Consider the following 27854-nt stretch of genomic DNA (forward strand, 5'->3'; position numbering starts at 1 on the left):
TCTTATATTGTGATAAAACTAATGTGCTTCAAAAAATATGCGTAAAAAATATATTTAACTCAATAAGTAATATGGTTGGTCGACAATTTTATGTGAAGTCAAAATTAATTTAAAATTGTGATAATAAATGAGAGTATTTTAAAGATTATCGCCAACAATGTATAAAATATCTTCGTCATATTATAAACCGATGGTGAATAATAATACATTAAATTTTACGTTCACTTTGTATGGATCAATATCAAGATTTATATAATCAAGTAGCACCAAAGCAATACTATGACAAAAACAAGACTTTGTCTGTTCAGAGCTGTCAAAAATGATTATTTAAAAGAAAAATAATAGATATTAGGACAGTAATATTCATAATTATATATTTAAACCGCACTATAATGTTATTTAAATTATAGTTTTTACTAATAATAATTAAGACATGAATATGATCTATTTTAGTTAATCCTGTTTCTTTATGTTAGAAGATCCCATTTCTATAACAAGGCCATATTTTTTTTTCTAGAACTAAAAAGTCGCCTAGTCCCCCAATCTTGTCCTTCTCTATTTTATATTATGTAAGTTGTTAAATACATAATCTTTATTAAATTTTTGGTGCTAAAATATTTTACACCCGAACTCATTTTAGTGTTACTCTATGCTAGAGCGATTTTTTTAGTTGATGTTTTATATGTTGGCAATATTTTTTCTTTCAATTGTTTTTTTTGTTAATGGTTTAATTTCCTACGTACATAATTTTTCAATATTGATATGTTCTCGATTTTGTTTAACATCCAAAGAATTAAATGAAATTAGGATAGTGTAAATTAAAGATTGCATTGAAATTATATTTAGTACTTGCAATATGTTTCATTTGTATTTATAGTCTGTAATCATTAATCGACTATGTTAAATCAAAATTTCCATAATTAAGACTAAAGTTCTTCAATTTCAATTACTCATTAAAATAACTGAGATAACAATCTATATTAGTAGTTAAAACTGATGGTTATATTTGTCATTGCGTTTTATTTTTCATTTAAAGAAAGTTATATAAATTATTATTAACCATCAAGAATGTTTTTATTACTATTTTGATTGTAGACATTCTTGTTCGTGTTTCACCAATTCATATTTTTAGGTTATATATATTATGGTAACATTGGACTAGAGGTAATGTTAAGATGTTGATGTAAATAGACATGTAACTGTATAACTGGAGATTGTATTTATATTTCATACTATGTATAAAACCTAGGCTTATGAATATAATATTTACTGTTACGTTCATGGTTTTATTATTTATGTTTTATTTGAATAAAAATCAGAATACTCCTAACTATGTTGTAATTTATTTACAGTAAGTTCTTCCTTATTTTTGTGTAAATTGACCTACTATATACAGGAGCTTAGTAAATGCAAGTGACGAGAACAATACATAGCTATAATTGGGACGATAACGAATATGTGTGCTGCCGACTAGTAAAACTTTCGTTTAATAGTGATTTGTAGCTTTGTCTTCCTTAGATCACCTTGACAAATCCATTCCCTTCCCCTGTAGTAAAGCTTGCAAAGTTTCTTCTTTGAACCAAACATTGCCCATCAAATTTATAAGCCTTATTTTACTGCAGAGGTAAGAGAGGTGTTTAGTAGATAAGCAATTTCTGTCTTTTACGCAACGGTTCTTAATCTCACCGTTAATTCTCACTGTTCTGCTTCTTATGTACGGTAGTAATTGAATTTATTGTTGTGATATAAAAAGATTTCAATTTAGTTAATTTATTTATATTCTACATTATTTGACAATTTTCAGCTCTACCAACATTTGCCTATGTCAATAGGTAGACAGTTGACAACTGTCTTAATGTTGCTAGTTTAACAAGACTGTTATTATCTCGGGAATATTTAAAAAACTATACCTGGATACCTAGTTCCTATTTTTCCATTCAAATATGAACTGCGACAAGTGACTTGTTAAGCGTAAATAGTTAATAGTCGAAATACTCCAAGTCATTGTTACATTTATTTCTTTGAATTCCATGATCACAAAGAAATTTTGATTTATTTCAGTACTCCATAATTTAATTCTTCATATTTTTAGCTAAATTTTTTGTTCGCATGAAATCAGTGCCTGAATTGTGTTCTAGAATCTAGAGTGAAAAAGGTGTTTTATTTAACTATTAAAAGGTAATCCTACGAATGGGTATAAAACATATTTAGGGAAATTTCTATATCTTACTTAGCAACATTAAGGACGAGGTACGTTAACATTACGTTATGTTGGCATTCGTTGACTGTCTTATTTGTCGTGTTGTGGACTGATCAACGAAATTTATGAAGTTTGTTTTGTCTTCAAAATTTAGATTTTTGTAAATTCTCTGGCCATGAGATAAATTATTGACCTAAGATAAAACAATATCTTTGCTAAATATCACATAACAGTATTACAATGGAGTTAAATTGTGTTGGACTGTAAAATATGAGATAAGTGGTTTTCTTCGTTTGATGTCACACGCGATTCCAGTCCACGAGTGGAAAAGTAAAATTTTAGCGATAGGATCGTTATATGCACGCAGCGGGAATGACAATAATGGCAGTTTCTGTTGGCGAAATTTGCGAGAATACGAAGCTGGCTCGAGAAATGGCACTGATGGGTAACTACGAATCAGCACTGGTCTACTACGAGGGAACCGTCCAGATGATCCACAGGTTGTTGATCACAATAGCTGATACAACACGCAAGTCAAAGTGGCAGTTGGTAAGTTTTGTTTGTTTCCATTTGGTGTTTTCTCTAGATTACCTTGAATGTTGAAGCTGTTTCCTTATTTGATGAAATCGTTAATTAGCATCACCGTATGAAGGCGGAAGGCCACACAGGTGGGAAATGCGGGCTTATGTATATGCTTAAATTAAATGAAGTTATCTTTTCTATCAAGCAAGCTTTGTTTCTGCAGTAAGATATTCTAATGAATTATTTTTTATTAAGTTATAACTATAACAACCAACTAGAGTAATATTCAAACATATCTCTGAAAAAATCATAATATATGTGGACTAATCAAGTTTTTCAGTAGTACTTTGTTTCACAGTTTTCAATATTTTTAATAAGATGCTGATATCTACCTACCCCTTTAAAATTTTACTGAGATACCTTTGTCAATCAGGTAATTTATTCCTGTACACCATATAATATAACATTTATAGCAAAAATAATTTTCAATAGCAGATAAAATTATTATGTAGTGTAGCTTCTACTATAATAAAGTATATGAATTCATACAACTTCCTATATTTTACATCTGCCTTGTATGTTTATTAAATATTGATAATAATGTTATAAACAAGAAAGATTTAAGTAAATAAAAATCTACTCATATATGAAGATATTCAGATCTATTGCAAGTTATCTCGGTATAGTATATGTTCCTTACTTGTTTAAAATTAATCTTAATAAGGATATGGCAGGTTTTTAGTCTTTTACATTAAATAAACAGAGATTAGATTAGGAGCTTGATATTTCGAATACTTTTAAAATTTCTCTTTTCAACATCTAAGTATGTGAACAAAGCTTTTATCTCCATTTAAGTTCACATGGTACTAAAATATAATAAAGTGAAAACTATAAACAAATTATCTAAGACCGCTTCTCTTTTAAAAAAATTCACTATGTACAATCAAATTAATTCAGCCTCATCTGTGACTATTTGACCTTAAAACTGTGAAACAAATTTAATTACTTTTGACTGGTTTTTGGTTACTTTTGATTTTTGCATGTTTTAAATTATCTTATAAAATGATAAAATATATGATAAAATATATATAATATAATTTATCTTGAATAGTATCATACAATGTTGTGGCAATTGTTACTCTTTACTTTATAAATATTTTCCTAATATAGTCTAATATAAAATAACTAACAGATTAACTTGCCTATAAATTACTTGAAAGACTTATTGGCCAAGATTCTGTAGACTTACTAAATGCAATCTCCATACAAATGAATAGTGTGGGCTGTAAACCTGTTTCATATTAATGCAGTGTTGTAATTCTCTGAATAATTCTTAAATAGCTTTGCGTCAGTCTTTTATGTAAAATAGTTTAATAGAATAAAAAAGAGCTCTAATTTATGGTGAAAGTAAAGAATCTAATCAATTAATACACTTAAATGCAGTCTAAAGCAAAAATTTCCTCATAGATCTATTTTATATTTAACCGATTTCAATGAACCCCAAGCTAATACATTTTTTCTTTAAATTGTAAACCCTCTGGACATATTTGAAAGGTGGTGGTCTAAAGTTTGAATCTTGTTATATTTTTATGAATGAGTTTTGTGACTTTACAAGACAACATTCTGTAACGGTTAATTGATCTGCATAGAGATTTTATAACAGTTCTATGAATAAGTTTTGTATAAAATTTATTGCCATAGCTATGTTAAGCGTGGACATGAAGGAAATCGCAAGGTTGCAATTCGTCCGGTTTTCACGTGCGTAATTTTACTTATACCAGGATACGAAATTACCGGTATTAAAAAATATGCATATCATTAATTAATAATACATACGTAATGCTAAGTTTACATATGCAATGATGATAAATTACACGCATTATAAGTTTGTTGTTACTTTAAGCTGGTTTGTATGTACTTTTTGAGACTAACTATTATTCAATAGATGCCTTTATTCTAAATTCTCATCTTAACTATTTATACATGAAAAAAAGTTTTGTACCAGAGATGTGACTTTTCTTTGATACTTGCAAAACTTTTTAGGCCTTCTTTAAGTCAGAAAATAAATGCACATGATAAATAACCCCTTAAGAGTGTCATTTTGTTTTCTTTTGTGCCAGTTTCCTGTTATTGTCTAGTACAGGGATCCCCAAACTATTTTGGACAAGTGTCCCCTTTCCCAAATGAACTGTTACCTCAGAACCCCATGGCCAAATTACCTACTTTTAAAATCAATTATTATTATTATTTATTCTGACTTAGATTAGACAATAGAAGAAAACAGAGTGAGAATTAGCAATTCTTTAAGGACAACTTTGGGAATCGCTGGTCTAGTCCATCAATGTCACAGCAGACAATAGTAATTTTGTTATAAATCATTCTCATTTATATATAATGTCAAGGTTCATTAAACTTCAAATGTTTATTAAGATTGTTAAATCACATACATTATGGATTGCATATGTTCTGAGAATCATTATTGGCACACCTTGTTTATTAGTTTAATTAGATCTATTACAATCATTTCACATAATGACATAATAATTAGGAAACTAATTTTCTCTAGACGTTACAACTGTAAGTTTCTCTTTCTCAAAGAAAATGAAAGAGACAATATGCTTTTATAATTGAGTTCATGTGGTGAAAAATCAGTGTAAATACTTTGCTACACTTTACTACTCATTGTATTATAATCTGCAAACAGTGGATGAAACCTGACCATTACACTTGTCTGTCCCTAGTCTCTGACCAAGTCTAATATATAAGTGGCTGTCTTTATATGCCATTTCTATTGTTAGGGCCCTTTTATCCCGCCGTAGACATATTCACTAGCAGTATTCAGAGCAGAGATTGGAATTCTTTGTGTGTTAGTCCTTCATATAAACAAACGATAAGGGACTCTAAAATTACACACATCAAGCACATTTTGCCTTGAAGGCTTTGTGTCCAGACCCTTTCTCTTCAGGTAGAATTATAGTTAAAATGGTTGTTTATTTTAGCCCTGTCATTTACAAGTCTACTTACGATAAATTGCTGAATGATGCGTGAATGTGTTGAGAAAAGTTTCTACGAAATACATCTTTATATGCGTGGGTATACAAGTTATTTGAAAGATTTCTCCATCGCAAAAAGTGAACTAGAAATTGCTAACGACATTGCTATACTTAGCTTTTATCGTTGGTTAATGTGATTTTTATTTATTTTTAACTAGCTGTCGCCCGCGACTCTGTCTGCGTGGAATTAAAATGAAAAAACCTTAATAAGTAGCCTATGTGTTCTTCCAGACTATGTTCTATATCTGTGCAAAATTTCATCAAGATCCGTTCAGCCGTTACGGAGATACCTTTAAACAAACATCCATCCATCTATCCGTCTAAACATTCGCATTTATAATATTACTAAGATTATTAAGATTATAAATGTAAAAACCCATTTTACTTTATAAAGATGAAATTGTGAACGTAGTTTATTTCGATTTGAAATCTCTGAGCCAATATTTCCAAACCAGTACGACTTAGGGTCCTTCAAGAAGCGAGCGTATCACCATCTCGAAGGCCGGCAACGCATCTGCGATTCCTCTGGTATTGCAGATGTCCATGGGCGTTGATGAACACCTTGGTGTTCCCGCTGCTCGTTTGCCCCCTTCTCTTATAAAAAAAAAATGGTTTCGGTTGCCCAACATCTTTTTATCATCGGTCGATAACGAACTCAATATTGAATAATCTAAGGCTGAAATTTATAGTCGGTACTCGGACTTAGCTCCGACTTGACTTAGGTTTATTTTATGGCAAACTCATCTAAGCATTTGCTTAAAGTTATCTCAGATTCGAATTTATAGTCGTTCTGGGTTGAGATTTTGTCAGTGTTGCCAATTTAGCATATTTTATGCAAAATTTGGCAGAATTTTAGTACGTTTAGCACATTTTTCTTCATTTAGCATATATCATTATTTCTATTACCATATCAACTAATATAGATATAAATGAAATTTAAAAATGAACATGATGCATTTTAGACGTATTCAAGAAATCACAAGGTAATCATTATATATTTTTTAATATAATTTAGTTCGGCATTCATAACAACGAGTATAGCAGATCCACTTTAATAGGCCACATTTAATACTTGGAGGACTTTTTAAAAAGATAGTATATTTAGGCATATTATAACAGGTCTTTAAGCACATTTTGAAGTAGCCGAGGTGGCAACAGTGATTTTGCTAAGCAACAGAGTTTGACAAAGTTTCTATTTGCACAATATCTTCTTGGTACTTCTCAGTATTTAGAAAAAATATATTTAAAATACATGATCCATATATCATTTAACTAATTAATTTAATCGAATCATTGTATTTATTTATAATTTGCTATCGAAATTATAAGCAAAAGACGAAATTAACATTTATAAATTAACAATTTTGTAAAATTATGCTTAGGTATACGGTAGAACGGAACGAGATTATTTGACTTGTCATAGTAAATGACAACGTCAAACCCATAACAACAAAATGAAATAGATTTTGTTATTGTTGAGGTTAATATCTTTTCTATCATATTATGCATTTCTTCTGGAATTTGGATTATCTACCTGGACATATATATAGATTCCATCCTTTGACGTTTACCCTGGACTCGTAATCTTACGGACTTTCCATACTTTATCTTTAATTTGGATTTGGCTAACGAACTAACAAAGATTTTCGAATGGATTTTATTGAACGGACAAATTGGATATTGTCTCGAATAGATAAAATTGACAAGCTTGGAACATCGCATCAACAGGTAAATATGATCAGTGCCGGCAATAAGTAATACTATATTTATTTTCCTGTTAATAAAAATAATCATGTATACTTTAGAAGAAACCTTTTTCTTTGGTATTATTTTTTGTATTAATTTTCTTCTTTCTGTTGTAGACTGTTTGTGGAGATTTACCAGGCTTAAGCCACCTGCACCGTACATCATCATAAATAAAGTTTCAAGAAAATTGAGTCAACTTCTACTGCAATTTATACGTTTCCCTATCTACCTACATACGCAAATTGGAATAATCGGGTAGCACTAACAACTTGCATGGCCTATTAATAAATATATTTCTTCTTAAATGTTCAGAATATGGTTTTTGTTTGTTTATTTTATTGTAGCAATCCATGTCGTAAGCAAAATTGAAATGCTTTGAAGGGAGAAAGAAGTATTTGTAAAGTAGGCAGGTACAAAATCCTTGGAAACGGAGTGGTCATCAGGTGAATCCAAAATATATAAAAAAGGTTTAAAGCACGCACATACTCCGAAAAAACCATAACAATGAAAAATCCATATTGATATAATGCCAAATGCATATTAGTAAACTCCTTCGAAATCGTAGAACAGTGGTAAATACCAGCAACAACAATATCTTTTGCACGAATTGGCCGGGTCGACCGGTGAAATACCACGACCACACAGAAGACAGGCGGAAATGGAAGTAATTCCTTGTTTCGTCTGATGAATGGGCGTATCTGAGGCCTATGTTTAGTCCTCTTCATTATTCCACCCTTTTCTTACAAGGAAATGATGGGAAGGGGAAGCGAATTTGACGGAGGAGTGGACGCCTAGGAAGGGGAAATATACCCTTTCTATCCCTCCATCGATTAAATGTAGGCAACGTATCTGCAATTACGGATGCATATATTATACGAATTTAAAAGTAGTCGAGAAACGTGTCAGATTGCGCTAAGTCAACGATTTTGGTGACTTAGCATTTGCTAAGCAAACGTCTAAGGTAAGCTTAGCATGTGACTATAAATTTTAAACTCGTAAGATAAGTCTAAGCAAAGTCCAAGTAACGACTATAAATTTCAGCCTTAGTCCTTCTAATCAGATTAAATCGCGTGGTAATTAACAATGCAATTGTTTTATGTCATGCATAAAGTAACTTCCTAGTTTTGGCCGTGATGTGTTTGTTAATGAATGTCTATTGATCCAATCTCTTTAGACCTTTTCTGCCGACTGTAGAACCCTTGCGAGATAGCGATGTTGTCAAGGCTACAAGAGCGTATTAGATGACGGTAGCATGGTAGCTTGTATGAATTTCAAATAAGATTATAAAAAAATATCTAAAGTTACCTCTAGATAAATTAGCTTTACATTATATTAAAATGTCTTCAGTTGGTTTCTTGTCTCGATTTGTAATTTAAAAAAATAAATAAACTGATTGTTTTGAATGTAATGTTACGTTAGCTTGTCAGACATATAGCTCATATCCTCATGTTAATTAAAGTTTATTGGCTTATTGCTCGGTCGGGTTCAATGATACTTGTCCTGACTCAGTGCGCCTACGCGTCGTCTCCTGAAGGCGACGCAAAAACTATAACGGGACGGCTGGTCGCAATGTTAATTGCACCTTACCGGACACTTCTCGGAATTAAAAAGGATGGATGGAAAGATTTCTTTGGGATTTTTATTTGTAATTATGGATAGTTTATCCTTAATAATAAATATACCTTTTTAGAGATGCGACGGTACTGAGAAACTGTTCTCATTGTTCCTAAATCCGAGCAACCCATTTATATTACAGACAGTTGACTGCGTATAATATACTCGTAGTGGTTTAGACGTCTGTCGATATAATTGCAACATGATTGAACCTATGCTAAACTTTATTTAACTTGGAAAATTTCTCTGTGATATAATAATTCTTAGGATACGTTTTAGTAAAAACATGTGGTTGCTAGCATTTTGTATATACTAATTAATTTTATTGACACCAGCGGTGGTAGATGGCAAATTTAGGTTGCTCGTGTACTATAAAACTTGAACGCTCGAAACCTGACCTACGAAGGCTTACGGATCGATTACGATGAAGCCCAAAAGTGCTGTGTTTCTTCCACTTAAATGTACTCGAGTCATTTGCTAATAATATTCAATCTTAGTAATCATTATTTATAAAATATATTTTAATTTAAGCTGATTGAAGAATGATAAAAGGAAACTTTTTAAGAAAAAATTGTCAGAGAATTCTTCATTATAACTATGTATGTCGTAAAACTTAATTAAATAATTTATTTTTTAAACTAGTTTCTGACGGAATAATATAATTGTTAGCTTTCATGATGCAGAACTTTTGAAAAACCTAGTGGCTCTTAATATCTCATCATTTGTATATTCATAAAAAAGTTAATTGCAGAAATTAAATTGCGTTTGTTTCGCGCGACTGAGTTGTGCTTTATTGAATGATTGCCTTCTCAAACGAACGCTTATTAACTTGCACTTTTTGCACTACACACAATTCTATGTAATTAATTACGCCTTTTTTGTGTATGGAAAATTGTCGGTCTATCTAAATGCCCTCGTTGTTTAAAAAGAACTTAATTTACAAAGTATTTCTTATATGTAAAGAACCTATTATATAAGTAGACGTCATAAACTACGAGTATTATGTTATTATTTACCTCTTTAATCTTAGCAATAAATTTAAAGTATAAATATTAGCTCGTACGTCCTTGTTGTTTTGTATGGTCGAAGTTTTTGTGGGAGTGAAACCTAATAAAAGCGCCCAACACTTGATTGAATTTTGTGTAACGTAAGAGTTTTTTATAATCGAGTATTTCCATTGCCGAAATACCTTTACAAAAACATGTCTGTTTTGTCAAAGAAAATGAAAGCGATGACAAAAAAATAATAAAACATTGTTACTTCATATCCTCAATTCTGACGTTATAAATATTAATGTACCGTTTACTTGAATTTCCTTGTTAGTGTTTTGTTTAAGTTTTTTTTTTATATAGAAATGGAACGTAGCGCCATACTTACTGAAAACGGCGATTACACGACAGGTACTTCACATGAAACGCCTGCTCTAGTCTAGAGTGTACTTTACTGTTGCAAAAAAATTAACTCGGAACTCTTGTAGCAAACAGTACACATTAGTTAGTTTCATTTGTGTCTAACCATTGCATTGTTATTCATTTTCGTAAATTCCAGAATCTTCACACATATGTAACATTAGCTTTTGCCGGCGTCTTCGAATTTAGCCTATGTTAGCCTATATTATAAAAAAAACCTTATGATATAAAAAGCCTATATTACTCATTGGTGATGTAGTTTTTGAGTTTATTCGTGATATACAAAAATACAAATCTTTCCTCTTTACAATATTAGTAGACTAGTAGAGAAGAAGAGATTTGAGACTCGATTAGGAGAAAAAAGAATAGACAAGAAGTACTGGATAAAGATATGATAACTATATGCTACTAATCGTATTGCTTTTTATTGAAATAAAAAAAAAATCTGTATCTGTCATTGAAATGTAGCCTAGATGTTTTCAACTCGCATCAATAGACAAGATGAATCATCGTTCATCGAAGACCAACGGAAACTGTGCTCATTACAGTATGTCTTTAAAAGGACATTACGACCAATACTAACTGGTAGTATAATTTGGATAGGTCATGTTACAACAGTTGTCCTGATATAGTATGATCAAGTTTTTTAACCGATATATCATATCCAAGACCTTGGTAGACAATAGACAATCAGTTTTGCCGTTTATTGAATTGTCTTAGTTTTGCGTTTGAACGGTTTTTATCTGTAGGACTGTGTTGCATGACTCTTTTACTTTGAGCAAACATATTTACGTTATAATTTTACAACTATCACATGCTCTTCTTCGTTGACGTCACTTTACGCGTACCTTTTTTGGTATCGTTATCATATAATTAGATAACGGGGACATGTTTTTCGATTAAAGAGAAAATAATTATTAGCCTTTTACGTAAGTTGTACCGAAAGCGTAAAAACCAAATTAGACAACATTAAACTCATTTGAGGCAGACATAAAAACGAAAGCTATGTGACGACCTAAACTTTTTCTTGGTTTAAAACGTGCGCAGTTTTCACAACTACTAAGGCAATGTTTAGGTCATTTACGTTAATAGTATAGATCATAATGATTGAAAGTATCCGATAGATGGCATTGATATACACAATTCGCTTTTTAAAGAGCTTAACGTGTGGTGAGACGAATCTTTTTTTTAATTACACTTACAGTAAAACGAACACAGTACGCTGGCTGTAATTAAATCGTCACACTTTTACTGTAATGGGCGTTAAGCGACCATCGCGTGTTTTATTTTTGTTGTCGCATCGTGCATTTGAATATTCAATAGTTGTAGTTTTTAGGTCGGTCGAGACGGTGTTCGATGGCTTGGGTTTGTGGGTAGTGGTGACAATACGCTATGACTGAGGCTTGAAACAAATTAAGTGAACTCACGCCTATTACTTTAACTGTTTTTTTCATGTATGAAAAACAGTGTTTTTTTGTCATTTTCTTTAGTATTAATTAGATAATGACGCATTAACCTTGATAAAAAATAAATAAAACTAAATGATTTAATTTTGAGATATATTTTTTATGTAATCCAGAACAGTCAAATTTTTTCTCGTCATAAGTACTCATGTTAATTTTCTCTTCGACGCAGAAATTAAGATAAAAAAATTTAGATCACGCATGAGTAAGTGCTTCCTATCTTTTGTAATAAGTCATTTCCTTTTTAAGGCGAAGGGTAAGTGACTTATGTATAACAAGGATCATCCCAGATAATCTACACAATGAAGTGCTGCGAATCAAAAAAATGTGATTCCGTTTACATTGCTATTTACTAATATCATAAATGCGAAAGATAGGATGTATGGATGGTTTGATGTTTCTTAGAAGGTATCTCCAGAACGGTTCAACGGATCTCGATTACATTTTGCACAGATATAGAACATAATCTGGAAGAGCAAAGAGGTTTACTTACTATTTTTTTTAATACGCTACTAGTTGCATAAATAATAATGTGTGCGGTACACTCCTTTTTTTGAGCACTAAAAATGTACGAATTCCTAAACTATGAACTCCCAATAGCAAAACCTTATTATTATCAATAACACTCATCAATATTGTTTTTAAACCTGGTCTGGAAAATTTGCCATAAAAGCAATATTTTATATTCGATTAACTCAGTTTTATATTAAGCATGAAAATAGCTAGTTAGTTAAATTTAACAACGTTGTTAACACCAATGACGTTTTGATATCTGGAGAGCTTTACGTCGGCTCTTCGGATGCCACGAGGTGGCGTAACAGGAATCGTAAAGTAGGGCACTATCTTAAATAAGCCCATTTGTTATAGAAGTTATTTTTGCTTTATTAACACAAGTATTGTTGTTCGGAATAGTATTATCAATGTGTATTTTCATTTATTATTATTTTTAAAATTTCTTTACAAGTTTTCAATAAAAGAATACATATTTCCATCCTGAACACAACTTTTTTAGATCCCACTCTGTTATTATAGGTTAACGATCAATTCGTTGTTTATCGTCAAAATATTAAACCAAACAAAACACTATAACCACTCAAAAGCCGTTGGCATTTGCAGTTGACTATTGCAAATTAAACCAATGTTTATTTAGACTTAACAAAGTATTTACATAGAAAAGTTTACTGTCCTGTTGTTTGAAATACTATGATACATAGTTAAACTTGTAACGACAAATGTACCGCACGTGTACTGTGTTGCTTAACGTGAGAATAATAATAACCGACTGGTTTATTTAAGCTAAGTATTCGTTAAACGAGACAGTCTGTCTGTCAAGTGTCTAGACACGAGCTGTCCATTATCATTTGAACCACGAATACTATAGTTATCATTAACTTAACGGTTCCTTAATATTTTGGCTTTGATTTTTTTTGCCTCTACTATCAGTTAATCGTACTCACATGTATTTAGTCGTAAAAGTCGCCTTCATAGAAATACTTTCTGTTCGACTTATAATAGTGATTTATTTATCGATTGACTGGATTTTAATTACTAACCATACTAAATTTCAAGCCATGAATTCTTTCATCCCGGTTAATTTTATACTCTGCTACGAAATACGGAAACGATAAAGAGTTAATTTATAACGATATTATGTATTAAGTGTGACTGTCATAATGAAAACATTATTCATATTAGCTACCTTATCTATTTGTATAATTTATACCGAAAATTCGTAGAAATGAATTATTACTGACTTAATTTCTCAAGCTATAATCAATGTACAAAACAAAAATGCAATTTAGATAGAACACTGATAAATTAGATAACACACATTGTGCCAGCGTTATATCATTTAAATTATCAGACATCTAGTCTTGGATGTGTAGCGGAGTTTCGCTCGGGCTATCGATCTGTTTAATTTTCTTTTTTTCTATTTGTTACTGCTCCTCGGAACCAGCCTGACTTGTGTAGGTAATAAGTTTCGTCTGCCATTATTGGTGGGAATGGACTAGACTAAAGAGTATTTTATGACCGTTGAATCACTACATATTCATTATAAAAATTAATCTTTGAACCTCTCAAATTTTTCCTCTCATTGACAAATAGCTTGACTAGATTACTGCTGCTACAAACCGGTACCTCTTAACATTTCCATCTTAATTACTTGTTGTTAATATTAATATTAAATCAACATTAGAAACCTATCTTTATTAATAATTCACAGGTCACACACAGGTGTAGAATAACGAAATGGCTTTTAGTTTTTGTCAGAATATATTTATAATATGAAATGATGGGTCTTTGTAACTTTACGGTTAGGTAACACGTCTAGCACGCACAGTGCCAAACAGTAAGCTAGATTAATGGCCCGCATGTTACGTAAAGGTCGAAAACACTAGCTGCTATTAAGATTAATATCCGCTATCAACTTCAAGCAAGGAAGGCGGAGTTAGCAATATTTCACGGAAAGTTAACACTTATATAACGTTGATGGTAATTTTGTCTGTATGATTGCTAAACAGCTATGCAAATGTTTCTTTATCTGCTACCCGCAGTTTGTGGCCCTATTACGTGTTTGTTAGCAAGAGTTTCCATCGATATATCCATGCGTAAACATTTGTTATCTTATAGTAGAGGAAACCGTGGGAGGTCGACCTTCATTTTCTTTCAATAAAGTCACTCCTTTGATATAGGAATGAATTTAAATTATTTAAACTTTCGTAAGGCATTATAACAAACTAATATATTACAATTTCGCGAACGCTGCCCGTCGCTCACTGAGCGAACAATAAAGGCGAAAAATAATATCAGTCCCACTCACCCCTATGGGCTCGAAACTAGTCGGTGCCGACACCGGATAACTATATGAGTGTTTGGCAGTTTATATGTAAGTTTACTAATGAATTTCATCTCGACTGATAGTTTTTAACACAAAGAATGCGGCTAGGTAGGCTTGCCTACTTATATCTGTGATGTGAACAAATAAGTTAATAAAGGTACTACAGTGATCTAATAACCAATCTAAATGGATATTATAAGAAAGATAATTTTATAGCACGACCAATCGTATGGCTTGCCTGAAAATTAAAATAAATTGATGAAAACTTTCCGCAAGATACATGTTAGTTAATTAGTAATTTTTAATGTGAAAAATCAGTCTCATCTGGTTGTCAGATAGGTAAAAGTCGATCTCCCACCGACTCTTACACTATTAGTGTCAGTTCAGAGAGAGATGTATGTAGTATGTATGTAGATGAGAGAGATGGATGTAATTTAACAGTTTCAGCAGTGGATATTGTTACCAACAAGATAAGCTAAGTGAAACGATTTGAAAGTTGGTGAAGAAAGACTTGTTTTGTTTCATATCAGTTTACTATAAGCTTGAGTAAAGATGAGCATCGTAAAACCTGCAATATATGACACATCTGTTTGTCTCATGAATCAAGGCATGAAATGGTCTTATTTAAATTATATTAGTCTTACATCTGAGTCATCCTTTAGCCTAAAGGCGATAAAGTACGTTGCTAATGAGCCAAGATGTTACACGATAAGTAAGAGTTGCCATGCGAGTCGAGGAGAGCGGTTAGGCTTTGAACAGTCAGGTCACCTAGTCTAATTCGGTGTCTGGATGAACGCCAAGCATTTGTTCTATTGTAGCATACGTCAATCGTGGTCATTTTGTGGGGTAAAATTTCAGGGTTGACAACATTTAGAAGGTACATAAGTGTTAATCTTTTTGTTATCTATGACCTTAATTTATGCAATAAAATACATGATATATGATTGTAAAAAAGTTGAAAAAAATAAATCTATGTTATTTATTTAACACTAATTTATTATGAAAAAAACTTAAAATAATGTTACCTTGACGATTTTATTAAGTCTACAATATGTTCAGCTGACGTAGGTTAGATAATTAATTATTTATGATACAGAACTATTATTTGAAACGGCATTTTTTTTATTTTGAAATCCAATAAAATAAGCCAGGTCAAAGAATTCTAGTTCTGATTTGTAGCTTCAAGGACTACTGTCACTAGAAAGACGTTTTAGAATAATCAGACGTATTTTATTTTACATATAGGGGTTCAAATTATTCAGACAAAAGAAAGGTAGCAACCCCACAATGCGCAACGTAAGTGTTTACCTTGATGTCATTGACCCCGAGTTCATCATTTATGTCGGTCGCGTTTCTGGTGTCCGATTTCCTACATCATTGAATAATTACTTCGACCACACTCGTTCAATGAGCGTCTAAAACTGAAACCTTTGTTTATATGTTACGGTAACAAATAAGGAAAAATTACCAATCACGCACATTGATATACCTAAGGATAGTTGGAGAATGTATTAAAATTAATTGTAAAAACTATAAAGACCTTGTTTCTTGATTTCTGACTTGTGAATGCCGCTGTAAACATTATTATTGGTTATAAGTAAATATGTACATAATTTGAATTTGGTGATAATATAAATATCAACTCATGAAGATAAACTATTCATAAACGATACGCAACAAATGATTTTCATCCTATGTTATTTACGAAGTTTGACAGTTCAACCAATTATTTTTTTCGTTCGCTGTTACCGAAACAAAAAGAATCATAATTCGGTCAAGGTATCATTAGAGCCGGGTGAAATGGAGCGAAACTTGTAGAATTAATAAGATGTCAGCGTGTTACACGGGAGGTTTCCTTTGTTGCGAATGTTTATCGTGTGGGAGATCGGGTTTCTCTTTTGTTTTTGATTCTCGTAATACCCCAGTTTGTAGTCCAACACCCTCTTGGCTGCGATTCTTATGAATTCGCAATACAATCAGAAGGCTAATGCAAAGAATTATTTTCTTGTTACTCATTCCGAACTTTTATCCTACTCCAATTAAAGCTAAAATTGACGTATTCATTCTGTAAGGCGCCCTGATTTTTTTGTGTATCCGTTTTGCGTTGCTATCTTTGCATTAGAAAGCTTTGCTCATGCTTCAACTTTATAAATCTACAAGATATGAGTCCAATAGTCTCCGGATACATCAAACGTGATCAGCCTACTGCAATACAAAGGTACGGTGCTTTTGTCTCATTTCTGGCATACCCGTTTCTGTCTGTTTTTAAATTCCGTAAATAACTATCTTCCTATTGTATGTTATATAACTATATCTAGACTGAAGTATATTAATGTAAACGTCTATTAAAATACATGTATTGTCAATCATCACTTCGTTACATCTCCGAAGGCCGGACGGATCATTCTCTAAAGCATCAAAACGTTTTTTAATGCGCCGCTTTGCCCGACGATCCGATACGATCACTTAACGACTCGCTTCGTGGAAAGTCGAAGCGAGACCCACGTACGTCACGACATAGACGATATCCTGCCGAAATGTTTGAACCTTTTTCCTGTAGGATGTTAACAGGAATCGTAATTACATTCGTTTATATTTGTAGTCAACGATATTAACTCTTGATCCATAAAATTAAATAATAGTTGCTTAATTGTCTGTAATAAAATACTGCTTTAGTACTAAATACATCATATATCATAGATTGTCGAATATATCAGATTTCTTTGCCTATAGGTACAAAAGCAGATGGCGAGAGAATATGAACAACTCAAAGCGACAGTTGCAACGCTGCAAATGTTCCAGCATGAAGGTGAAAAAGCTATCACGCCGCTTACAACTAGTGAGTTATTTTAAATCTCATTTTTTTAATTTTTTTACAACTTCGTTCCCTAGCGAGACGGCTAAAAAAATGGGAAAGATTCCGGACCAGGTCTGTAGACCTATTTCAATATTTTTTTCCTGTTGAACACTTCAAAACAGATTGAGTCAAAGATTTTTTGTTTGACCGGTACGAGGAATTTTAATTAAGTTTTTAGCTGTTTTTGGAAAGCTACCTTTATTTATGACGTCAATTAATCGTCAAACAAGTAAAAATTTGAAAGGTGTCTCTTCAGCATCTTGAAAACTCGGGAAACAATATTTTGTAGTTATTTATTTAAGAGAAGAGCCAATAAATCAATATTATATCTCTACTTCTAAGTTTCGTTCGATTACTAACTTCGGTTAGTTATCGCTGATGGCATTTGGATAAGAACTTCACAATCGGTAGTTACCAGTGTTACGTGGACATTAGACAATGCTTCATACATTTTCGTTTTCAGATAGCCAACGTACGTCAATCGGTCTGTTTGTCGGTCGTCGTTATCCAATCTAATACTTACAGCTATTGTTTATATTCATTCAACACTACTTTCGGGTAGAGCCATTGTGCAACTTGTATTGTATGCTATTAAAAATGCATTAACTACCTTATTATGGTATCTAATAGCAATAATAATGTTCGATAAATTTTTATCTACGAGTATAAAAAAAATATTCGTAGAAGATTCCTTTTTAATGAAGATGACAAGTGAAGATCAATAAAAAAATCCAAAAGACATATTAGTATTTAAAAAGAAATTCATTGCATTTTGAAAGTAGGTAAATAATATTCTTGGTAACAAAACTATTGTACTAATAACTAAACTTGATATGAAGTTCAAATGTTTTACAAGGTTTATTAAAACCTTCATGGTAAAATTACTTAATTGGTTCCTTATGTATAGTTTGTGTGATCCGATCGATATTTCATTGTAATTGTTATATAGAGCTATGTTCGTAATGTCATTGTCGAGGGCAACAACTCACGTTTCATACGATATCAAATTATTCGAATCGTGATCAATATTATAAAAGATAGCCTTGATTTCCGTTTTTTTAGCTAAAGTGATTCTAAAGAAACTTAATTTTAAACCTATTTTCAATGGGTTGTAATTTACACTATTATAAAAAGGAAAGATTTATATTTTTATATCTTAGTAACAAATGAAGTCATAAACTAATGGACCGATTTCAAAAATACTTGCACCATTATAAATCTCCATTAACCCCTAGTAACATTGTCTATTTAATATTTTGAAATTAAAAAAAAACTGCTCACTCGTACGAAGATGGACGGACAGACCATTAGTAAATTTTAAGTTAACGATTTATTTCTAATTAGAATAGATCTTGGAACCGTTTATTACGAGGTCACATTGTTTATTATTCTCTCTCTACGTTTTCTTCGTACATTTTAATTACAGTGATTTTTTGTATCAAGTTAGTTAACCGGGTAGGCTCTCCAACCATAAACGTTAGCAAAACAAGTCCTGCACTTGAGTCCTTACACGGCAGATACTCGTAGTTGAAGCACGACCTCGCCATTGCAAGGTGACTGACATCTCGATACATTACTGACGATCGATACCTTAATGCTTCTTGATTTACCGTCAGTTCAATGACCTTCGGTAATAGATTATCTTCAACTTTTATCTACATACTAGCTGTAGCCCACGACTCCCTCCGCACGGAATTAAAAAAACTTGATTTGTAGCCTATGTGTTCTTCCAAAGTTCTACATCTATGCCAAATTGCAGCTAGATCCATGCAACTGTTATAGATGTACCTTCTAACAAACATCCATCTATACATCTATTTAAACATTCGCATTTATAATATTAGTAAGATGTGATCTATCATTGTATTATTGTGCAAATAAATTTTGAAATATGCACGTAATAACACCGTATCTAAAAGTTTGTTAGTCCACGTTTATAGTTTACATACAATTGACTCTATTTTGATCTGAAGTGTTAATTACTACCAAAGATTGAATGAGTGGGACTAGAAATGATTTAAGTTGCCATGTGCTTCCACTATCGAAAAACATATTGCCTTCTCTCTTTGTAAAGACAGAGACGATGCATGTTTTTTTACAGTTGTTTCGGCAGTAACATGAACGTTTTCTAGTGGCTGTGATTTAATCAAACTGCCTTTCATATTTATTACGCTTAATTCTAATTATTAATATTAATTTCTCGTGGGTGTCTAAGGCATCCAAGTTGTAATAAATACGAAACATATTTTTTTGTATAACATTATAACTATTATAAAACTAAAAACAAAACATATTTTTTGGATATCGTCATTAAATCAGTTGTTTTCATTCCTTTGTTACAACAATAATATAAAATCATGATCTATTCAAACTGAGACATGCAAATAAAATGCAATGAAGGCTAAGTGTGGAAAGAATTATGAACGGATTCGAAAGAAATTCTTAAAAAAGAAGTTGCCCTCGTCATATTGTAAACCTGATTATAAAAATTTGCGGTACTACATGTTGCTCTAAATTATTCACAATTTTCCTTAATTAATCATTAAAAATAAAACATAAATGGAGTGAATTTTTGGAACATTCTTGTTTCCTTTCTTTTTGAGACTACATAAACCTATGTTCATACTGGCAAAGTATTTTTTAATTTCGCACTAGTCCAGTCAATTCGTCCAGTACATTGACTTTTGACTACATATCGATTATTCTTTTACTTGACCTCTTTTAAAGTTGTAGTTTCGTGAAGACAAACCTTTACCCGAGTACCGATTTAACACGCAAGGTGAACGTAATTGCCAATGAAACCAGTTAAGGGTACAGGGCACTGCGGAACGCGTTTCGAAAGTGCCAACCAGATGGCGTTAAAAATCGATTCATTTTAATTGTGACGGTAAAAAAAATTAATTACCTCTTTTGTTATTTGATAGCTTTCACAAAGATGATAGAAGGCATTGTTTATATTGAGGAGGATTCTTCCAAATTTCATTGATTGATGACATTCTTAATTTTGGGGGATATTTCGTCAAAATTTGTCCACTTTTGGAAAACGTCAGAGTCGTCAAACCTATTTAACAATTGTGTTCTGAGATTATTATCCCGTTAGCAACAATTTTCTCTGTCCAGTTGTCCGAGAATAATATGTAACAGTTAGAGCGCAGTTTATCTTAATCACAATGACAGTTACAATGACCTTTATTTTTCCTGTAAGTAACGATAATATGTAAAAGATTTATAATAATTAATCGATCTCTATCTATAGGGGATAAAAGTTTTTACTGAAACTTGGAGATGATTTTCGTGTCTTTTTCTTTGTCTGATGTCTTTCTAACCGATTTTGAAAAGTAGAAGGTTCTCGATTCGTCTGTATTTTTTCTGATAATGTTGCTGTGAAAATTAATAATCACTTATTATTGATGTTGAACCCGATTACCAATTATATTACACTTTATCTACAATATAGCTTAGTGAAACCATACAGACAAAAGTATCATCAACAATAGAACCCTTTTCAAAGTTACATTCAGGTCAGATCTCTAAAAGCAACATTAGATTGTTTATTATTTCTAAAATTAACAAAGTGAGAATTGCCGGCGATTAAGACAACTCTCCGCCGCCGGGAATACGACTAGAATAGAAATGGAATCCGACGAAACATCAACAAGGGAGGTGCGAGGGAACATTAGTGAGTGGACGGAAGTTGTAGGATAGGCACGTATGCCATAACAATGTTGTTTGACTTACACGTTTAGCTAGAAAATGATACAAAAATAAAACGGCATACAAAAACATGGTTTTAATTTTGTCATCAAAATAGTAAAACTAGATTTGTTTGAAACATACGTGGAAACGTTAAATGTAAACCAATAATTTTAAATTAAATTTGAAATTACCGTACTTTTAGGAAAGAAGGCAAAGAGGTAGAGTTTTATCTTAGGAGTAATAGTATTAAGTCTAGTTTGCGTACTAATTATAATTGATAATGTTTTCAGATTACGAGGAGCTGCCTACGCGAGACCAAATGTGGGCGGCCGCGCCGCACGAGATCGATCCGGACATCTGGCCGCCGCCGCCGGACCGCGACCCCAACGCCTGGCCGCCCCCCACCAGCGTCGAGCACAAGTAAATAGTACTTAATTACAGCTTGCAACATAATGCATGATAACATATGCTCATACGCACCCGTATGTACAATTCCATGTGCACTATGTAGAAAGAATAGCAGAGAAGGTGCGGTACATGTTTAGAATAAATCGAAAAAATATAACGTAATATATAACAGATTTCTCAATTTTTTTTATTTCAATTTTTTCAAATATGCGAGGAGTGTTTTTACGTATTATCCCATAACAAACATTGGGATATTAATCCCAACACCCATAGTATCATCATCATCATCATCATCAGCTCACTATACGTCCCCACCGAGGGGCTCGGAGCCTACCCCAATTTAGGGGTGACTAGGCCATAGTCAACCACGCTGGCCAAGTGCGGGTTGGTTGACTTCACACATATCATTGAATTTCTTCTCAGATATGTGCAGGTTGCATCACGATGTTTTCCTTCACCGTAAGAACGTCGGATAAATGTACATATGTAAATCGAAAATCGAAAAACACATTGGTACATGGCGGGATTCGAACCCAGGACCTGCAGATTGCAAGTCAAGTGCTTAACCCCTGAGCCACCGACCATAGCCATACCCATAGTATAGGCCGAGCTAACTTTATCAACTTCGTCAAAATAAATCGCCTGATCGTACTTTATATTAATATTTATTAATATCGCCGTGTTACTTAATGAAATAAAGTTATATAAATTAAAGCACACACCTTGCAGTCGAGGCTTAAATATTTATAAACTTACTTTTGCTTGTAGCAATTAACGTTCGGACACGTGCTAAATAAAAGGACGGTCGGTTTACGTAACAATCGCCTTACCGTTGGAAAAAATAGTACAAAGTTGTTTCAATGTGTGTGAGAAAATATTAATAAGTCAATAATTTAGAAGCTTTTTTAAGTTACTTTCTCTGGCATTGGAGTACTACAATCTTATTTTATTTGCAAAAAATAAACTTTACAATAATTTAGTACCCTTAGACTTAAATCTCACTGTATTTTAAATTACAGAAACCCATCTATTCTAGGTTATAGTGCCATATGAAATTGTAATTAATTTTTGAGAAAAAAAATACTTAAGTAGTAGGTTTCTTATATAAAATTCACACTAATGGAGACCACTTAACGACTCTGAGACCGGCAGTTAAAACTTTATTATTGAAACTAATAAAGTTAACAATTTATTTCGTCAGAGGTCCGCCAGCAATGAAGTCTGCTCGCAACAACGCCCGCAACCATCGAGACAACAAGAAGCCGTCCACTGCTCAACGAAATGCCACCACCTCGCACCGCAAGACCTCCGATATCAAGAACCCCAAACTCACCAACAAGGCTCATAGTGGTGAGTTGGTTGACCGTGGATGACCAAAGCCGAGAGACTCATATAAAACATATTGACATTCTTTAAAACTCTCTAATTTCGAGAACAGAGATAACAATACAGTCGAACCTGGATAAGCGAGAGTCATTGTCCGGTCCCGATGGACCTCTATTAACGCAAAAAATATCACGGTTCGAATGTATAAGTTTTTGTAAAGGTAGCTGTTCCCGCGCGGATGAAGTCGCGGGTGACAGCTAGTATCTTATAAAACAAATCTTCATTTAAACAAAATATTACTTTAAAATATTACTATTAAGCATAGTAAATTTACATTAAGACATCACTTAAAATTAATCTTACACTTACTTAAAATTCGGATATGACGGCTGATAGAGATGTATGTAGGAATAGTACATACTGTGCCTACCCTCCATAGGGATAAGGGCAGGTTGATGATGATAAAGACTTAAACCACACAACGTAATAGCCATTGTAACCTGTCAGGTGACATTGTATTGTTGCAGCAAAGACAAAGGATTCCAATAACAAGGAGCACAGCGGCAAAGACAAGCAGGACAGAGACAACAACAACGGCGACACTGATGATGAGCGGCACAAGGAAGAGGAGCGACGTTTTGAACCACCCTCCGCCGCTGACACAGACCTCGTCGATATGCTCGGTAACATATTTTTTATACCAGAAGTTATTGTGATTTTTAAATATCTCGGCGGACCAAAGTCATCGGTGCATCTTGGTACACCTAACATTGTGTTCTGTGCAGCAATTCTAGCGAAGTTAAGAGCCGTCAAGTTATCTCTAAACTATAATTATAAACGTATGAATTATCACTTTGTATCGTTAAAACAACGAAGTGTGCCTTCAGCGTCTGTAACAAGCTATTAGTGGCAGTTTCTTTACCTGCTTTTAATGTAGACAGAAAAAGGATATTTGCCTTTCATTTACATTATCAGAACTAACATGTTAAGGTTTTTTCACACGCGTTATCAAATGTGGTTACAAAGCATCAACGCGTTAAAGACGAGTCTACACCGCGTGGCCTCCGAATAAATGATTGTATATTAAAGTACTGTATATAATAATCCGCTTTTCTCTTCTAAAGGTTAATTTAGACATAAACCGAAATCGTCCGAACAACGCTCGACAATCGCTTCAGAGCGAGACAAATGTATGAATTCCCATACTTTTGTTTCCTTCTGAAGTAACTGCCGAGCTTTGTTCGTACGATTTAGGCATATGACTAAATGTACCTTTAGTCGTATGTGTTAGAAAATACTATAGAGACTAATATCTGGTTTACATTATGGCAGTACAGTAAGACAGTAGCGTTGGCCTGGCTTGGATTGTTTTGGCTTACTAGCAACAGTTAGTGTTTAAATTATGCAAGTTGTATGCAAACGCTGATTTTGTGCGCTACTGTACTGGTATAATGCAAACCAGGCATTATTTCTTAATATTTCATTCGTATAATTTAGCCTCTTTTTGTTGTTATTTCAGAGAGAGATATAGTACAAAAGAACCCCAACATACGATGGGACGATATCGCGGACCTGACGGAGGCTAAGCGTCTGTTAGAGGAAGCGGTCGTCTTGCCCATGTGGATGCCGGACTTCTTCAAGGTCTGTATACTACATAGAAAATATAACGTAAAGTTTTAAAGAATATGTTTTTTTAATTCTATGATTTAATTTATAAGCATAAATTGAAACCCATGATTAGGGGCCATTCACGCCAATTCAAAGGATGTCTTCAGCTTTTAAAGTTACTTTCTTTAGCAAAAAAATATTTTTTACTTCGCCTAATAAGTGTTACTATAATAATATGTTTAGTCGAACCAGAGTTATTGTCCGGTTCTAACAGAAAACCTTCATAAGCGAGAAACTCTAGTCAGAGAGAAAAAAATCATGGTCCCGTGGGTTCTCGCTTATCCATGTTCGACTGTATCTTATTGCTGTTGTGTGCTTAGGGTATCAGACGTCCGTGGAAGGGCGTACTGATGGTGGGTCCACCGGGCACAGGGAAAACGATGCTGGCTAAAGCGGTGGCCACTGAGTGCGGCACCACTTTCTTCAATGTGTCCTCATCTACCCTCACATCTAAATACAGAGGAGAGTCGGAGAAACTCGTACGATTGCTGTTTGAAATGGTAAGATACAATTTACACTTACTCTAGAAGTCGTTTATTACTTCTAATGGTGACATTACCTTGTCAAATACACTTCCCCGTCTCATCTTTTTCTTACTAGGTGAAGGTGAAAGGAACTAAAATTTGAGAGTCTCAAAGAGTACACAAATTGTTAGAAGCTGTTCTATTGCCAATTTGTCTTAACAATGAATTTCTCTAGAAAAAACTGTATTGTTTTTTTTATATTTTACAAGATGACAAACGAGCAAGCGGCCACATGAATTCGTCGAAATGGCGAAGCAACCGCTGCCCATAGACTTAATCGACGAAGGAGGAGACGCACAAAAAGAGAATATTTAACCTTCCTATGCATCTCCTCCTCCATCGAATCCACCTCCCCTTATCATCCTTTCCTTATAAGAAAAGGGTGGGAAGGGAAAGAGGACTAAAATTATGCCTTAGGGGAATAAATTAGTTGTGAAGGTAAAGTGTGATGTATGTTCAGGCGAGGTTCTACGCGCCGAGTACGATCTTCATAGACGAGATCGACTCGCTGTGTTCGCGGCGCGGCTCCGACAGCGAGCACGAGGCCTCGCGCCGCGTCAAGTCTGAGCTGCTCGTGCAGATGGACGGCCTCGGGTCTGCCACTGACGAGCCCGCCAAGGTACACTAACATATGATAGAAACACAGCTAAATTATAAATTACATTACGGCAATAACTATAACAGTTGTTATGATAACTAGATTATTGAAACAGATTAAAAAAGAAAATCACTACTTTTAAAATTGCAATGCCATAGAGTGGAGTAAGCAAGTTATTACATAAAACCAGACTTTTTGCAAAGGACATATAGAAAAATTAAGTATAATTTTTAATGTTATTGTTATTCTTTAAATCATTATTTTATCTAAATAATTAAATAGATTCAATGTGACTACGATTTTCATGTAAATGTCTATACGCAGTGCAGATTACTACATATTGAATGAATTCCAGGTAGTAATGGTGCTTGCGGCGACTAACTTCCCGTGGGATATAGACGAGGCGCTGCGACGACGTCTGGAGAAGAGGATCTACATACCACTGCCGACACAGGAGGGACGAGAGGCGCTGCTGCAGATCAACCTGCGTGAGGTCAAAGTCGACCCTGAGGTGGACCTCAGGCTGATTGCTATGAAACTAGACGGATATTCCGGTGCTGATATAACCAATGTTTGCCGGTAAGATAATTATAATCCCTATCTATTCAAACCCTTAAAATACTCCTACGAAGAATATGAATTAATGACACTTAATTTTACAAAATCAATCAACCCGCTGAATTTGACATTTCATTCTCTTGAAGTAGTAACTAAAGTATTAACTACTAGCTTTCATCTGCAAATAGGTCCGCGAGGAATTGAAAAAAAAATTAATAAGTAGCCTATGTGTTCTGTCAGACTATGTTCTACATCTGTGTCAAATTTCATCAAGATTCATGAAGCCGTTCCGGAGATAACTTCTAACATCCATCCATCTAAACTTTCGCATTTATAATATTAGTGTGTACTTTTAATAATTTGTCTTTATATTTTCAGTGACGCATCAATGATGTCGATGCGTAGGAAAATAGCTGGTTTGAAACCGGAACAGATCAAGCAGCTGGCAAAAGAGGAACTGGACCTGCCAGTGACGAGGCAGGATTTCCTCGAAGCACTCGCCAAATGCAACAAATCCGTGTCCAAGGGTGACATACAGAAGTACCTCACGTGGATGGACGAATTCGGATCATCCTGATTCACGTAGTCTATATTCTAAAAGACCATAAAAAATGCAATAACAGTGTGAAACACGCTTTAAATTGTATAAGTACCGTGTTATAATTTGATATAAAAAATTGCCTTATTCTAGTTAAGTATGGAATAGTGGAATGTTGCAGTATTAATATGACTGATGCAAAGGTTTGAATACATAGCCCTTATGACAGAATTTTATTTTAAAACAATTTTTTTAATCATGTGCAATTTCAATATCAGAGGAAATTATTACTTAAAGAAAAAAGTGGTAAAAACAAATAAATTATATTTTTTTTTTAGTTGGTAATCTAAACAACAAGAAGAAATTAAATATTTATAAATTAAAGGCTTTTATTAATCTAGTTATCAACACAATATAGCGAAAAATAAATTAATTTCACGTGTCTTTTGTCAAAACTTTTGACAATATCAACGTCTTTTAGTGTATTCAAGGGTAATGTATTAAAGCCTTTGTTTGAAACTTTTTTACAACGATAGTAGTTTTGCCACTGAAAAGATAAACATTCCCGCTGGAACAAATGCATTGTAAATAGACAATAGTGATTTAAATTTTTACTAACACTGACCTCATATATTCAAAATCATGTATTTTGTACATTTCTAGCGGTATTTTTTTTTTGTTGATAATATTTCCTATTACGGCTTGATTTAACTTCCTAGCTTCAAGATCTGTGTAATAAGTCGTGATCTTTGTACTTAAATCATTAGTTTAATTTGAGATTTATAACTTGTTTAGTTGATAATTTTTATGCCATAACTAATTTATGTGTAATTTT

At 33.1% G+C, this 27854-nt stretch overlaps 1 protein-coding gene across 1 annotated transcript; it reads left to right on the forward strand.

The window, feature by feature from the left end:
• The first annotated feature begins 2294 nt into the window (after window positions 1–2294).
• Window positions 2295–27306, forward strand: LOC106721119 (katanin p60 ATPase-containing subunit A-like 1). Its single transcript, XM_045682134.1, has 10 exons — window positions 2295–2749; window positions 17580–17685; window positions 21690–21819; window positions 23009–23157; window positions 23661–23816; window positions 24653–24774; window positions 25122–25301; window positions 25786–25944; window positions 26279–26502; window positions 26860–27306. The coding sequence occupies exons 1-10, from the start codon at window positions 2558–2560 to the stop codon at window positions 27056–27058; spliced, it is 1617 nt and encodes a 538-aa protein (XP_045538090.1). The 5' UTR covers window positions 2295–2557; the 3' UTR covers window positions 27059–27306.
• The last annotated feature ends 548 nt before the right edge of the window (window positions 27307–27854 follow it).

This window comes from Papilio machaon, chromosome 18, assembly GCF_912999745.1.
Source record: "Papilio machaon chromosome 18, ilPapMach1.1, whole genome shotgun sequence".
Taxonomy (NCBI): domain Eukaryota; kingdom Metazoa; phylum Arthropoda; class Insecta; order Lepidoptera; family Papilionidae; genus Papilio; species Papilio machaon.

Bases quoted from the DNA above. Each gene is read 5' to 3' on its own strand.
- LOC106721119 (XM_045682134.1), top strand. From the start codon at position 2,558: ATGCACGCAGCGGGAATGACAATAATGGCAGTTTCTGTTGGCGAAATT. The intron at 23,158-23,660 runs GTGAGTTGGTTG...GTATTGTTGCAG, and splicing joins CACCAACAAGGCTCATAGTG to CAAAGACAAAGGATTCCAAT. The intron at 26,503-26,859 runs GTAAGATAATTA...TTATATTTTCAG, and splicing joins GATATAACCAATGTTTGCCG to TGACGCATCAATGATGTCGA.